The sequence below is a fragment of the Eschrichtius robustus genome, chromosome 17 (assembly GCF_028021215.1).
Source record: "Eschrichtius robustus isolate mEscRob2 chromosome 17, mEscRob2.pri, whole genome shotgun sequence".
NCBI lineage: Eukaryota > Metazoa > Chordata > Mammalia > Artiodactyla > Eschrichtiidae > Eschrichtius > Eschrichtius robustus.
In genome coordinates, this window is record NC_090840.1 from 24590212 (window position 1) to 24605339 (window position 15128).

Genomic DNA, 15128 nt, shown 5'->3' on the forward strand with positions numbered 1-15128 from the left:
TACATAGTATTAGTCTTTCTACAATATAGGTAGGTACATTTATATTGCCCTCCCAATATATTTTTTTAAAAAGAAAATGTTCAATGAGATAAGCTTAGAGACCTTTTAAACTTTTCCCTCTTTTCAGTAGTTTCATATTGGTTACAGAGTTTGTGACCTGAAAAGTTTTTAATACATTTAAACATTAAACATTTGCTCCAGAAACTGCTATGCTTCTGGAGATTCAGAAATAATGATACCAATTTTGCCTTATCTCTCACTTAATTCCAAGTTTGACATAAAAAACTTTTCTATAAGTAATATATAGTACGTAAAAGACAAAGGGGAAAATGTAGAGAATACCATTGAAAATGGTAGCCCAAATAAGTTCACAATTTTCCATTGTCCACATAAGATATTGCTTGAAGCTCAGGTCATTTCCTAACTTTGAACTCAAAGGTTAATGAGTTTCTGAAGTTCTTTTTAAACGATACAGTTCCCAGAGAGGCATTCTATAAGGAGAAGATGACTTCATTTTACCCAGCAAGTGATATATATGACATCACTATATTTTAAAACCCTGCAAAACAAACAGTGCCGTCTGGTTCAATTTTTTTCCAACAGCAAACTAACAATCTGGAGTATTCTAATAAATTGCTGTTAGGCCTAGGAATATTTTTGGCCAAACTTTTCTTTTTCCCTTGTTACAACTGGTTTGCTAATAGATTTCTTTAGCTTTAGAGTTATAATTAGAAGACAGTTTCTACTTTGCGTAATCAAATTGTAATTGCTGTTTGGGTGAAATCCAACCAGTTTAAGCATCAGTACTTCCAAAAAAACCAATGTCTGGCAAAAAGAGGATAACAAATGCCATGCTCTAATGATCCAGGTTATCTGATAATGTTTTCTTAACAGTTGAGTTTCTTTTGTTTTTTAGAGTCTGGACAGCAAGTGATATTAGAATTATCATTGTTATTTTAACGTATCACAGTTGCAACTGACAATAACTTAATGTTCTCTGATAAACACTAATGATGGTAATAAGAAACAAAAATTCACTTGGGGTCAGAAACCTCCCAGTCTTAGGTCTGTCATTTGTTAAATTTGTGCTCCAGTGCCTGAATTTACTTCCAGTGCCCGGAGAATTTCCAAACACACACACCTCTTGCTTTAGAAGCCAAAAAGCTCAGTTGCAGGCCCTGGTAGAATGAATGAACATAACTGTGTTTCTACCTGCCCACCCTCCTGCCCACTTTCTAACCGCCTTCCTAGAAACTTTGTAAGTCTTTCAGAAAATTCCATCCTTTGTTAAATCAGCCAGTCATTTCTGTTGCTTACAACCAAGAAGCCTCACATCTACTTCAAAAATGCATCTCAAGTCTGTCCACTTGTCTTCATCTCAGCTGTCACCACTCTAGGTAGTCCAGACTCCCGTGACATCTGTTCTGCACTAAAGGAGTAGCTTCCTGACTAGTCTCCCTGCACCCATCTTGTCCTTCTCAAACCCAATCTACATGTAACAGTTAATGTGATCATTCCTAAATACAAAAGGAACATTAATCATTCTTCTCCATAAAATTCTTCTCATTGATCTAAATATATACTTTAAAAATCTTTAACACAATCAACATAGCTCAACATGATTTGGCTCCTGCGTGCCTCTCCAACCTCATCTCTTGCCGCTCTCCCCCATCTCTGTGCTTCAGCCACACTGGCCTTCCTTCTTACCTTGAGGCTTTCAGGCATACTCTCCCCTACCTGGAATACCTTCCTCTCTAGTCAGTCTGTCTAACGCCTCCTCATTCTTTAGGTGTCAGCTAAAATGTACTTTCATTAACGAGGCCTTTCCTTATGCCTCAGTCTAAAATAAGTTTTCCTACTTATGGACATCATAATATCCTGTACATTCCATCTATTAAAATTATTATAATTTATAATTATGTATTTATATTTGTGTTGTTTAGAATCTCTCTCTCTCTCCTCAATTCTACCAGGGCAGGAAATATGTCTATTTATTCTACCTTGTATTCCAGTATCTGGCACATAAAATCCACTTAATTAATAAAGATGTTGAATAAATTTAAAAAATGCACATTACTTAGTGAAAGAAGCCAATCTGAAAAAGCTGCATATATTATTCCAACTATAGACATTCTGAAAAAGGCAAAACTATGGAGACAGTAAAAAGATTAGTGGTTTCCAGGAGTTCAGGGTAGGGGAAGGGATCAATAAGCAGAGCACAGAGGATTTTTTAGGGCAGTGAAAATACCCTGTAGGGTACTATAATGAGGGATACATGTCCTTATATATTTGTCCAAACCCATTTAATGTACACCACTAACATTTAGAGAAGTAAACTTTAGGACAAAAACGATGACAGATGTTGATAACATGAGGGGTGCTCTGCATGTGTGGGGACAGAGGGTATATGGGAAATTTCTGTAACTGCCTCTCAATTTTGTTGTGAACCTAGAACTGCTCTGAAAAAGAAAATAAAGTCTTTTAAAAAATAAGGTATTGAGGAATAAATCCTAAAAAAAAAAAAAAGAAAAAAGAAACAGAATATATAACTTTCTCATCAAGCTAGATCAATCAAACAAAAGGTAGGAAAGAGAAAACATAGTAAAGCATGGTTTAAAAAAGAAAAAAAATTAAGATGGTGAAGAATTCTGAACATATCAGTAATTATAATGAATATAGTGAGTAAAATATCCTATTTCAAGAATACACTCCATATTTCTATTCTCTGGATTATTTTCTCAATTATAAATAATAAGATGAAAAATGTTCTGTATCTCTTACTTTTTAAAATAAAAGCTAATTATAATAATCTAATATTAAAAAGAATCAACCTAACAAAAGTTGGGAGGTGCATATAAAGAAGTGCTTAGAAGCAGTTATAGCGTTAGATGCTTATAACATAAAAGAAGAAAAGTCTACGATTAACAGTCTAAAATTCTACCTTAAGAAACTAGAAAAAGAGGAGGAATTTAAACTCAAAATAAGCAGAAAGAAGGAAATAATAAAAGAAGAAATCAGTGAAATAGAAAATGGACAAACAATGGAGAAAATCAGTATATGTGAAAGCTGGCTCCTTGAGAACAGCCGTAAAATTGATAAACTGCTAGTTAGACTGGTTAACAAAAAAAAGATGACACACTGACCAGCATCAGAAATGGGAGAGGGAACATTACTGTAGATTCTCCATAGTTTTTAAAAAGGCAATATTATGAACAACTACATGCTAACAAATTTGACAATTTATATGTAATGGATAAATTCCTTAAAGACACAAATTACCAAAACTGATTCAAAAAGAAACATGAAAGTTGAATAGCACTACAGTTGACCCTTGAACAACGAGGGGGTTAATCTGCGTATAATATAGTCGGCCTTCTGTTTTCACGGTTCCTCCACTTCTACAGATTTAACCAACTGTGGACCATGTAGTATTACAGTATTTACTATTGAAGATCTGCGTATAAGTGGACCCGCACAGTTCAAACCTGTGCTGTGCAAGGGTCAACTGTATATCAATCTTAAAAATTGAATCTGTAATGAAAAACACTCCCATAAAGAAAACTCCAGGACCAGATGGCTTCACCAGTAGACCTACCCTTTAAGGAAGAAGTAATACCAGTCCTAAAATAAATTCAGAAAACAAGGAGGAGGGAACACTTCCTAACCCATTTTATGAGGTCATCATTAAACTGATATCAAAACCACACAACAATATCCAAGTAAATAAAATGATAGGTCAGTGGATGGAAATGAATGAATCCTTAATAGAATTTTAGCAAAAATTGATCCTTTGATATATAAGGGGGTTTTAGCTCAGGAATCCAAAGCTGACTCAATGGTTGAAGACTAATCAATGTAACTCAACACATTAAAATAATTGTTAAGTATGCTCATGTAGATAGATGTAACTTTTTTTTACAATATTCAACATTTATTGATGATAAAAACTCTCATCAGCTAATTAGAAATGGAAGAGTACTTCCATTCTCTCATAAAGAAAGAAAAAAATCCTGCAGCTACCATCATTCTTAACAGTGAAATATACTGAATGCTTTCCCCTTGAAGAACAAGATAAGGATATCCATTTTTGCCACTATTCAGTATTACATTGGAGGTGCAAGTCAGTGCAAAAAGACAAAACATAGATGAAAGGTATACATATGGGAGAGGAAAAGTAATGAGTTGTCTTTATTTGCAGGCAGCATGATCATTTATATAGAACCTCTTAAAAACAAATCTACCAAAAAAGCTAAAAAACCTAAAGCCTGAGTTTAGTAAGCTTTCAGTATACTTGGTCAAAATATAAATTGTATTTCTCTGTATCAGCAATGAATAACTTGAAGTTGACATTTAAAATAATACGATTTGGTGGGGGAGTGGCCAAGACGGCAAAGCAGGAAGACCCTGAGCTCACCTCCTGCCATGGGCACACCGAAACTACAACTATTTACAGAGCAACTACTGATGCGAATGACCAGAAGAAAAGTGGAAAAGATTTGCTACAACTAAAGATATAAAGAATGAACCACAGTGAGACGGGTAAGCAGGGCAAAGATGTGGTACAGTCAAGAGGCCATAACCCTGGGTAGGCAACCCACAAATGATAGGATAATTACAACTGCAGAGGTTCTCCCCAAGGTGGAAGGGGTCCAAGCCTCACACCGGGCTCCCCAGCCTGGGTTTCCGGTACCAGCAAGATGAGCTCCCAGAACATTTGGCTTTGAAGGCCAGCAGGGCTTACTTTCAGGAGAGCCAGAGGGCTGTAGAAATAGAGACTCCACTCTTAAAGGGCACACACAAAATCTCACATGTTCTGGGACCCACAGCAGAAGCAGTAGTTTGAAAGGAGCCTGAGTCAGACCCACCTGCTGATCTTGGAGAGACTGCCTGAGAGGCAGGAGGCATCTAGAGCTCAGCCTGGGGACACAGACACTGGTAGCAGCCATTTTGAGAGCTCATTCTACCAAAAGGACATTGGGGCTGGCAAGTGTCACCTTGGAATCCTCCCTCGAGCTTGTTAGCACCAGGACCTTGCCTCACCCACCAGCCTGCAGGCACCAGTACTGGGATACCTCAGGCCAAGTAGCTAGCTGGGCAGGGACAGAGCCCAACACACAAGCAGGCGGGCTTCTTTAAGACCCCCCGGAACCCACAGCTGCCCCGGGACCCAGCCCTGTCCACCAGAGGGCCCAAGACCTGAAACTAGGCCTAGAATCCCCCAGGGTCCCACAGCCAGCCGTCTCCACAGCTGGCCCTGCCCACCGGCAGGCTGATACCAACCACTGGACTCACAGGGCCGTGTGGCCAGAGACCCCACAACCTGGCTCCACCCACTAATGGGCTGGCACTAGCCCTGGGACCAGCCTCACCCACCAGTGGACAAGGCATCAGCCCCAAGACCCTCTGGGCCCTGGCCACACCGAGGAAACTTAAGAAAATAAAAATCATATCAAGAATCTTTTCTGACCACAATGCTATGAGACTAGAAATCAACTACAAGAAAAAAACTGCAAGAACACAAACACATGAAGGTTAAACAATATGCCGCTAAACAACCAATGGATCACTAAAGAAATCAAAGAAAATTTTAAAATACCTGGAGGCAAATGAAAATGAAAACATAATGATCCCAAATCTATGGGAAGCAGCAAAAACAGTTCTAAGAGGGAAGTTTATAGTGATACAAGCCCACCTCTGGAAACAAGAAAATCTCAAAGAAACAACCTAACCTTACACTTAAAGGAATTAGAAAAAGAAAAACAAACAAAACCCAAAGTTAGTAGAAGGAAAGAAATGATAAAGATCAGAGCAGAAATAAATGAAATAGAGACAAAAAAAAAAAAGAAAAAGATCAATAAAACTAAGAGCTGGTTCTTTGAACAGATAAACAAAATTAATAAACCTTTACTCAGACTCATCAAGAAAAAAGGAGACAGGGCCCAAGTCAATAAAATCAGAAATGAAAAAGGAGAAGTTACAACTGATACCACATTAGTACAAAAGATCATAAAAGATTACTATGAACAATTATATGCCAATAAAATATTTGCAAATGATATATCCAATAAGGGGTTAATATCCAAAATAAACAAAGAACTCACTGAACTCAATATCAAAAATTACCAAACAACCCTATTAAAAATTGGGCAGAGGAACTGATTACACATTTTTCCAAAGAAGACATACAGATGGCCAATATACATATGAAAAGATGCTCAACATCAGTGATCATCAGGAAAATGCAGATCAAAACCACAATGAGATATCACGTCACACCTGTCAGAATGGCTATTATCAAAAAGACAAGAGATAAGTGTTGCTGGGGATGTGGAGAAAAGGAAACCCTCGTGCAGTGTTGGTGGGAATGTAAATTATTACAGCCACTATGGAGAACGGTATGGAAATTCCTCAAAAAATTAAAAATAGAACTGCCATAAGATCCAGTAATTCCACTCCTGGGTATTTTTCCGATGAGAAAACAAACACTAATTCAAAAAGATATATGCACCCCGTGTGCATTGCAGCATTGTTTACACTAGCCAAGATATGGAAGACAACATAAGCGCCCATCAATAGATAGATGGATAAAGAAGATATCACATACACACAAACACACACACACACTGGAATATTACACAGCCATAAAAAAGAATGGAATCTTGCCATTTGTGACAACATGGATGGGCCTAGAGGGTATCATGCTAAGTGAAATAAGTCACAGAGAAAGAAAAATACTGTACGATTTCACTTATATGTAAAATCTAGAAAACAAAACAAATGAACAAGCATAACAAAACAAATAGCTATAGATACAGAGAAAAAAACAGGTGATTGCCAGAGCAGGGCCGGGGGGAAGAGGAAAGAAATAGGTAAGGGAGAATAAGAGGTACACAAACTTCCAGTTACAAAATAAATGAGTCACAGATATTCAATATGCAGTGTAGGGAATACAGTCAAAAACTATGTAATGTCTTAGTATGGTGACAGATAATAACCAGACTTATCACAGTGATCATTTTGAAATGTACAGAAATATTCAATCACTCTGTCATGTAATAAGAACTAACATTGTGCTGTAGGTCAATTATACTTCAAAAACAAACTCACTCACAGAAAAAGAGATCAGATTTGTGGTTACCCAGGGGCAGGTAGTTGGGGAGGGAGAATTAGATGAAGGCAGTCAAAAGGTACAAACTTCCAGGTATAAGATAAATAAGTACTAGGGATGTAATGTACAACATGATAAATATAATTAACACTGCTGTATTTTATATATGAAAGTTAAGAAAGCAAACCCTAAGAGTTCTCATCCCAAGGAAAAGTAATTTTATATTTATTTAATGTATCTATATGAGATGAATGGATGTTCTCTAAACTTATTGTGATAATCACTAGATTTCTAATCATTTCATGTTGTAAGTCAAATCATTATGCTGTACATCTTAACTTATACAGTGCTGTATGTCAATTATATCTCAATAAAACTGGAAGAAAAAAGAGGATTACCAAAAAAAATTAAATAATATTATTTAGAACAGTATCTAAAAACATAAAGTACTTACAAATTAAGTTAACAAAATAAGTGCAAGATCTAAGCACTGAAAACTACAAATGCTACTGAGAAGAATAAAAGAACTGGGTAAATGTAAAGACATATTCTGTCTATAAATTGGAAGATTTGATGTTTTTATGATATCAATTCACCCTAAACTGACCTATAGATTCAAATGTAATAATTAAAATTCCAATAGGCTTTTTTGAAGGGTAGAAAATGGTAGAATATTCTAAAATCTATATGGAAATCCAGCAAACCTAGAAAGATATGTTTCAAAAAGCAGAACAAGGTTGGCATACTCATACTACCTACTATCAAGACTTACTATCACTACAGCGATCAAGAGGGACCTAGAGTCTGTCATACAGAGTGAAGTAAGTCAGAAAGAGAAAAACAAATACCATATGCTAACACACATATATATATGGAATCTAAAAAAAAAATGGTTCTGATGAACCTAGGGGCAGGACAGGAATAAAGACACAGACATAGAGAATGGACTTGAGGACATGGGGAGGGGGAAGGGTAAGCTGGGATGAAGTGAGAGAGTAACATTGACATATATACGCTACCAAATGTAAAATAGATAGCTAGTGGGAAGCAGCTGCAGAGCACAGGGATATCAGCTCGGTGCTTTGTGACCACCTAGAGGGGTGGGATAAGGAGGGTGTGAGGGAGATGCAAGAGGGAGGGGATATGGGGATATATGTATGCCTATAGCTGATTCACTTTGTTGTACGGCTGAAACTAACACAACATTGTAAAGCAATTATACTCCAATAAAGATGTTAAAAAAAAAAAGAGACTGTAGTACTGGCATAAAGATAAACACACAGATACAGAACAGAGGAGAGTCCAGAACTAGACACCCACATATATGGTCAGTTGATTTTGAAAAAGATGTCAAGGTAATGCAATGGGGAAAGGATAATCTGTCCAACAATTGTAACAATTGAATATCCATATGGGAAAATAAAAAGAAACCTCAATCCTTACCTATAACCAGGCAGAGTTAAAATGAGTAGAAAATTTCTCCCCCAAAAGTGGCTCTCCTGAGTCCTTTATGTTTTATTTTCTGGTACTTGCAGGCTTTACCAACATGCCTAGTTTACCCATCAGGACAGGTCAAACACTGAAATGAACATTACTTGGACTTTGAAAGAATTTGGTGTTACCAACGGTATTCAATCAGGCCAATTCACAGAAGTCTCGTGCTACTGCAATAGCTTGGCACAGATCCAAAGAATTGAACAATTCCTTCCAACTAGTTCTATGCCCTACATCCCTGGAAAAATCTGTAAATTCCCTACTCTGGATTTCAAATCCTTCTTTCTTTTCCCCAAATTTCCACCACTAAACTGGGCATGATTCATTGATTATCTGGGCCCAGGCTCATCATCTTTTTCCAATCAGGCTAAAATACTGTCTTGGCTAATGGACCACTGAGCTCTGCCCACAGGAAATCTCTGACTGGCCTTTGTCTTTACTGACCTTGGCCTCCTATTCATTTCTTGGGCCAAACTACATTATTGGATTTTCATTCTGGCTCAACTCTTCAAACCCCCGTCTCTTTGTATTCTTGTCCTTATCCTCTTAAAGCTCATTTTCCTAACTCGCCATAGAGATCACTAAAGCTAGTATTTTCCCTGAAGATTAAAAAATACTTAAGATAACATGTTTATAATTAGTAACTCCTCATTTTCAATTCACAGTCTGTTTCGGAGGGAGCTGTTATCTTTTATAACCAGACATTACTAAATGAATAAGTGATGAAACCTTCAGAGAGAGGGATCAGTCATTTAAAGACTGCTGTCCCCACTGTTAGCACTGACACGCCTCGTACAGATCACCTCACGCCCCACCAAATTATTCCTCATCCATAATCTTTAAAGTTGGGAAGAATTTTTTTTCTGTCCATGATAGATCTTTAGGTCCAAAGACGAACACTGCTCATTCACACGCTGTCTTACATACTCTTGTGTTCCTCCTATTTAGTTTTCTCCACTGAAGAACCTGGAATAATTCAAGGGATATTTTGAGGACCTCACCTTATAATGCATCCACTCCTCTGCACCACCCGCTGCGCACCCCCCCGCCGGAAACAAAACAAGAAAAAAACACTGTTTCTTCCTGAAATCAATCAAGCAACATCCCATGGGTAAGTGGACTCTCTTGCATTAATATAACTCATGTAATTAATTTAATGCAGGAGTCCCGGTGGCCTTGCGAGGCAGTCTCGGACACTTCCATCCAGCCTTCCCTCACCCCTCTCCCTCACTGGGCTCAGACCTGCACCTTAGTCTGACTCGCACCTCCTGCCTTCCCTGCCTCCACCCACCCCAGGTGTTTATCCTAATAAAACACTTGCACGTTCAATCCTATCTTGGCATTTGCTTCTCGGATGACCCAGCCTGACACATCTGGATTAATAACTTACTTAAATTTATGTTTTCCTGAAACTAGCAGCTCTTAAGTGGGTCCTCAGAAAACGGGTAAAGAAACAGGGATTTTGTAATGCAGATCTCAGATACAGAGTTCCTCCTCTGTTCCATTTATCCCCATCTTGAAAAAGATACTAATAAAAGGAAATTAGGCTTTTAAATAGTTGTGTCACACTAACAACTTTCCTAATATTAAGAGATTCTCCATTACATACAAATTCACCCAGCTCTAATGAGAAGGGAGCAAGTTAGGAACTGTTATTTGATATTAACCACTTAGGTGTCTGTCTCTCTGATAGTAAGGTCCTGGAGGGTTAGCACCCTGCCTCATTCACTTTTTTACTGAGTACTGAGTTCATAGCAGGTACTCAATAAATGTCTATTGAATGGAGATGAAATCAGTGATGCTTAATTGCAGTGAGGTACAGCGATTAAAGAGGGGGGTGGTTCTCAGAACTTTCTAGGGATATGAAAAAACATATAAAATATACCCATTGTTTTCATTACACAAACCATAGATAAAAACTTCATATTTCATCTTACAAACCACAGAAAGTGAAGTTCAACAAAAATCCTGTTAGCTACAGTGGCAATAAGCGAAATATAAAGTGAGAAAGATTATAGAGAACTGATTTTAAACCAATGAGGAACTCTGCACCAGTCATACTCTATTCACCTAAAATCGTTATCCTGCCCTTCTAAGAGCTGGCCAATACATAATGTCTGGATTTAGAAGAGTAAGCTGCAATAACCATGTGGCTAGATATAGCGATATAGGATATATATATGGGGTATATATAATACACGTGTGTTATATATGATATACTATATAAGACATAGATATATAGGTTTACTCATACCAATATTCCCGTATACCTGTAGACTTACTCAAGCCTCATTATTTACGTACTGCCAACAGATATAACTATTTCTTCTAAAAAAAACAAAAAGAAAAATCCTGTATCTTTCTACATGTCAGGTAAAGGAGTTCCTTTAAAACAAAGTATTGATCTATTTAGATGATAGTGGAAAGTTTATATTTACAAAATAACTTGATAACAGTAAAAGAAAATAGAACAGAAAGAGGGGAGAGTTAGATGAACTCCACAATTTCTGATTCCTTCATCATCACTTTAAAAAAGAGTAATTTATTTCACCAACTGTTGGCATATTTGTGATAATTAAATTCTTACTACAGCAATGAAAATAAGTGTATTAGTGGAGCTCTCAAACAATTAAGCTTTAACTAGTCTTTCCCATAATAGATTAACACATCTAAACTATACCTTGTCATTGGGGAATTTTTGCTGCACATCAATTGATTTAAAACCCAATTAATTTCCCAATATTGTTTAAAGGACTCCATAATAACACTGGCATGACTTTTAAGTGCACTCAGTGAATTTGAGAGGGAAGAAAGAATATTCTACACAACAGAGCCAGAAAAGGTAGAAAACATTTTTCTTCTTCCTCTCTTCATTATTTTCCCTAGAAACTACTGCAAGTGGGTAAAAATTAAGGAATAAAGATATACCTAAAACAATCGATGACAATTTAAAATTATGAATTCCAGGTCTTTCAACATATAAACTGGTCTAATGAAAATTTTATGTAGAGTAAGTTCTACAGAATTGCAAGTTGGCCCTAAACTATGTAACATTGGGAAGTCTAATTCTTGCCCTACAGGCTTAGGAAAAAAATAAAACCATAGCTCTTCACATTTCAAATCACATGTCATTTTACCTATGAGTCAACCAACTAACAGATATGAATTGAGGTGCCTACCAGGTTCAGGGCATGATAAGACATTTCATAATGAGTCCCCAGTTAAAGGAAATAATCCTAAAGAATTCAGCATGTACTTTATATGAAAAAATGAGAAAAGCAAATAATTCCAAGTAGTTAAACAGAGGTAATGAATATATGAAAAGTTTCAATTAAAAGTTAAGGAAAATAAAGAGGCCTATAATTTTATAAAGTTTGACAAATTTGGTAGCAGAATAGAAAAATATGTATTTTTCTAGAGAAGATACTTTTGATTTCATATAAAAAGAAATGAAATTCTAATTACAAAAAGTGAATCGGTAGAAAAGGAACATTTATTCCTTTTCCAAAGATACTAGTTTCCTAGTTAGCTATCAGAAACCACTCAAACAAATGCAGAACTTCTCAAGCAATTGCTTATAAAGTTTCATTATAGATGGTTTTTGGTAACAAAATATATTTCACATATTAAAAATAAGCAAGCTTTCATGCTACAGCATTTCCTTTCTTTTCTTCATTCAACAAATATTTATTGAGCCCTTAATATATAATTCAACATGGTTCTAATACTAGGGATACAGCATTGAACAAGATGGACTAAAATCACAGCCAACATGGAACTTACTTTCTAGGTGAGATAAATGACAGGCAAGAAAATAAGTAAAAGGTCTAGCATGTATATTCTACTACTATTCCACTGTCATTCTGCCATAATATTGTCCTTTGGTTCAATGCTGCTGGATGTGGTTTAAATAGAATTACAATGTAATAAAAGCCTTTTAATATTTCAGATAAACCCTCTTGGCCCAGTTCTAAGCTAGATCTGTCTTAAAAGGATTACCATGATATAAACCTAGGATCACCAAACTTTTTCTGTAATGAATCACATATAAATATTTTAGGCTTTGCAGGCCATCTATGATCTATATCCCATATTCTACACTTTTTTTTTCCCTTTAAAAATGTAAAACTATTCTTACCTGGCAGACCAAACAAAAACAGGCCAGGGGCTGAATCTGCCCTACAGCCATAGCTCTCCAACACCTGACCAAAAGATATGAGTATCCTTGCTTTTAAGTGGCTATGCTCAGTCATACATTTCATGTTTCTTTTATTTTTTTATATTTATTCTTCTGCTCTTTGTTGTTCATTTGCCAAAATCTAATAAAACATTCTTTTCTAGAGCCACAGTAGTTCCAACTACTACAGCCTCAGAGTCAGTTCTGAAGAGCATGGCCACCTGCTCTATTTCACACAAGCAACAGAAAAATGTTCTTGGCAGAAAAACCTTCCTAAGTCTACACTTTAGAGAGATACAGCAGAGACTATACATGCTCTCCACTGACTTCCTGGAACAGACACATATAAGGTCTAACGGTCCCTTACCTTGCTGGAGGAACATCAATATTGGAAGAAACAACTTTTCGTTTTTGTTCAAGGAGACAGATGGAGCGAGTGTTTTCTTTTTCATGGTCAAGGGCTCGGTTGACTTTTTTGGTGTCTGCTGTTTTCACATCCTCCTCCATGGCCAAGGGGAACAAGTGTTGATGAGACAGTTTTTTACTAGAGTCACGTTTTAAGTCCTCTGGTTGAAATGTGAAGGCCATTTCCCGCTTAATGCTCCCCACCTGTGAAATGAAATGCAAAAATTCTTAGTCACCCAAAATATCAGCTTTGCATGACTATGTGCAGATGGCCATGACGAGAGACCACAGACTCTGCTGTCCCTGTTCATCTTGCAGATTTTATAGTTTAAATGGGAAAAAAGTCACACAGAAATAAAACAACTGACATTACAAAGTAATGTACAATTGATGCACCACCTGTCATAATGCAAACAAGAAGCATCGCAAGCACAAGAAAAGCCTTTCAGAGGTGCAAAAACTTCGAAGGCTTGAAAGCATGAGACTTAAAAAAAATCTAAAAATTTAAAACATTATTGTTTTCTCTTCTACAACTGAGAAAACTCAATTAAGTAAATAAATTCTTAAATATTTCATGCTGATTATGTTTAATAGAAGAGAGCTATACATATAAAATCAAGCCTTATATCTTTGACTATGAATACTGATCTTAACCACACTCTTTATCTAATGAAGAATTGTTTTTTATCCTTTATTTATAGCAGTTAAGATCTCAATGAAATCCTTCATTATTATGACAATTAAAAAGTCATATTAATTTTTCTTATGATTTTTTACTAAATGCAATGGTGATTAAAGTTTAAGACAAATATGAATTTAAACCTCAAGGAATTAAAACTGGTTATTTCAGATTTTAGGACTGTGATGACTGAAAAAGGAGACTAAAGTTAAAAAAGAAAAAGGATTTTGTAATGTGATTGGCACTGTAAATGAGGTCTGGAGTGAACTTGCTAAAGTCCTAAGTATACAAAGAAGAACCAGACTATCTGGCAACCCAGAGCCTCACTAATCAGTGCAGTATTTTTCAAAATATGCACATCTATAAGACATTTCACAGGTCCAGAGACAGTCTCTCCCTTTCATGAAGTCAGTGTACATACTCAGTAAATCTTCACTCGCCCACTTACATAGAGGATATGCTTAGTTGTTTCTTTTTAATTTTAGTTAGGAGGAAAAGCACAAAGCATTTGATCAAATAGATTTAGAATTAATAGGAGCTAAAGCCATAAACATACAGCATCTTCAGAATAAAATGAGAATATGTGGGCCCAGTAACAGCAGAGACTGGCAAAGTATGGTATTAATGACTAGAAATTCTCAGACTAAAGGAAAACTCTGAAGTATATGTGTGTTGGGAGTCACAGGGCCTGCTCACATATGTATTCTTCCTGAGCCCAGGGATGACTTGTGCCTCAGGATTGCCTGGGCTGGAATGTATCTTTCACATGAACACAGACCCCTAAACTGAGCTCCCTGCTCTCCTTGGCCTGCACTTGTCAGGAAAAAGAGAATATCTTCCATGGTGCTCCTGCCAGACCAAGCCCCAGCTCCTCAGGACAATGGTCAGCCACCTGGGTCTACTTGCAACTCATTAAAAAGTTACCATATTTCTTGGAATGCATTAGTTAATGAAGCAAAGTAAGAGTCCAAGAAAAATGAGGGCTTTTAAGAGCTAACTGTTTTAATGACATCGATACTCAATAGAAAGGAATAAGAAAATATTTCACACTTCTAAAATGCAATAAATTTTCAATAAAAACGTAGTTTGGAAAACTCATGTAATTATAAATTTTTAAAATATCCATCACTAATCACTTTCAGTGCAACTTCTTCTGCCTGGAGGTGGAAGAGAGAGGGAGGCATTTTTTCCACCTCTAGAGCAGTTCATTCCCAGCGATGTTACAACAGGAATATGCCAAACGCCAGGCAGGAAAGATGAAAACA

The 15128-nt window shown here is 36.6% G+C and overlaps 1 protein-coding gene across 2 annotated transcripts in view; it reads right to left on the reverse strand.

Annotated features, from left to right (window-relative positions):
* Positions 1–15128, reverse strand: part of ZNF704 (zinc finger protein 704) — a 226042-nt gene that overhangs the window by 150439 nt on the left and 60475 nt on the right. For both annotated transcript variants that reach the window (XM_068525662.1, XM_068525661.1), the window contains exon 2: positions 13147–13388. In XM_068525662.1, the coding sequence (XP_068381763.1) occupies positions 13147–13367 (221 nt within the window). In that variant the 5' untranslated portion in view covers positions 13368–13388. The remainder of the gene's footprint in view (positions 1–13146; positions 13389–15128) is intronic.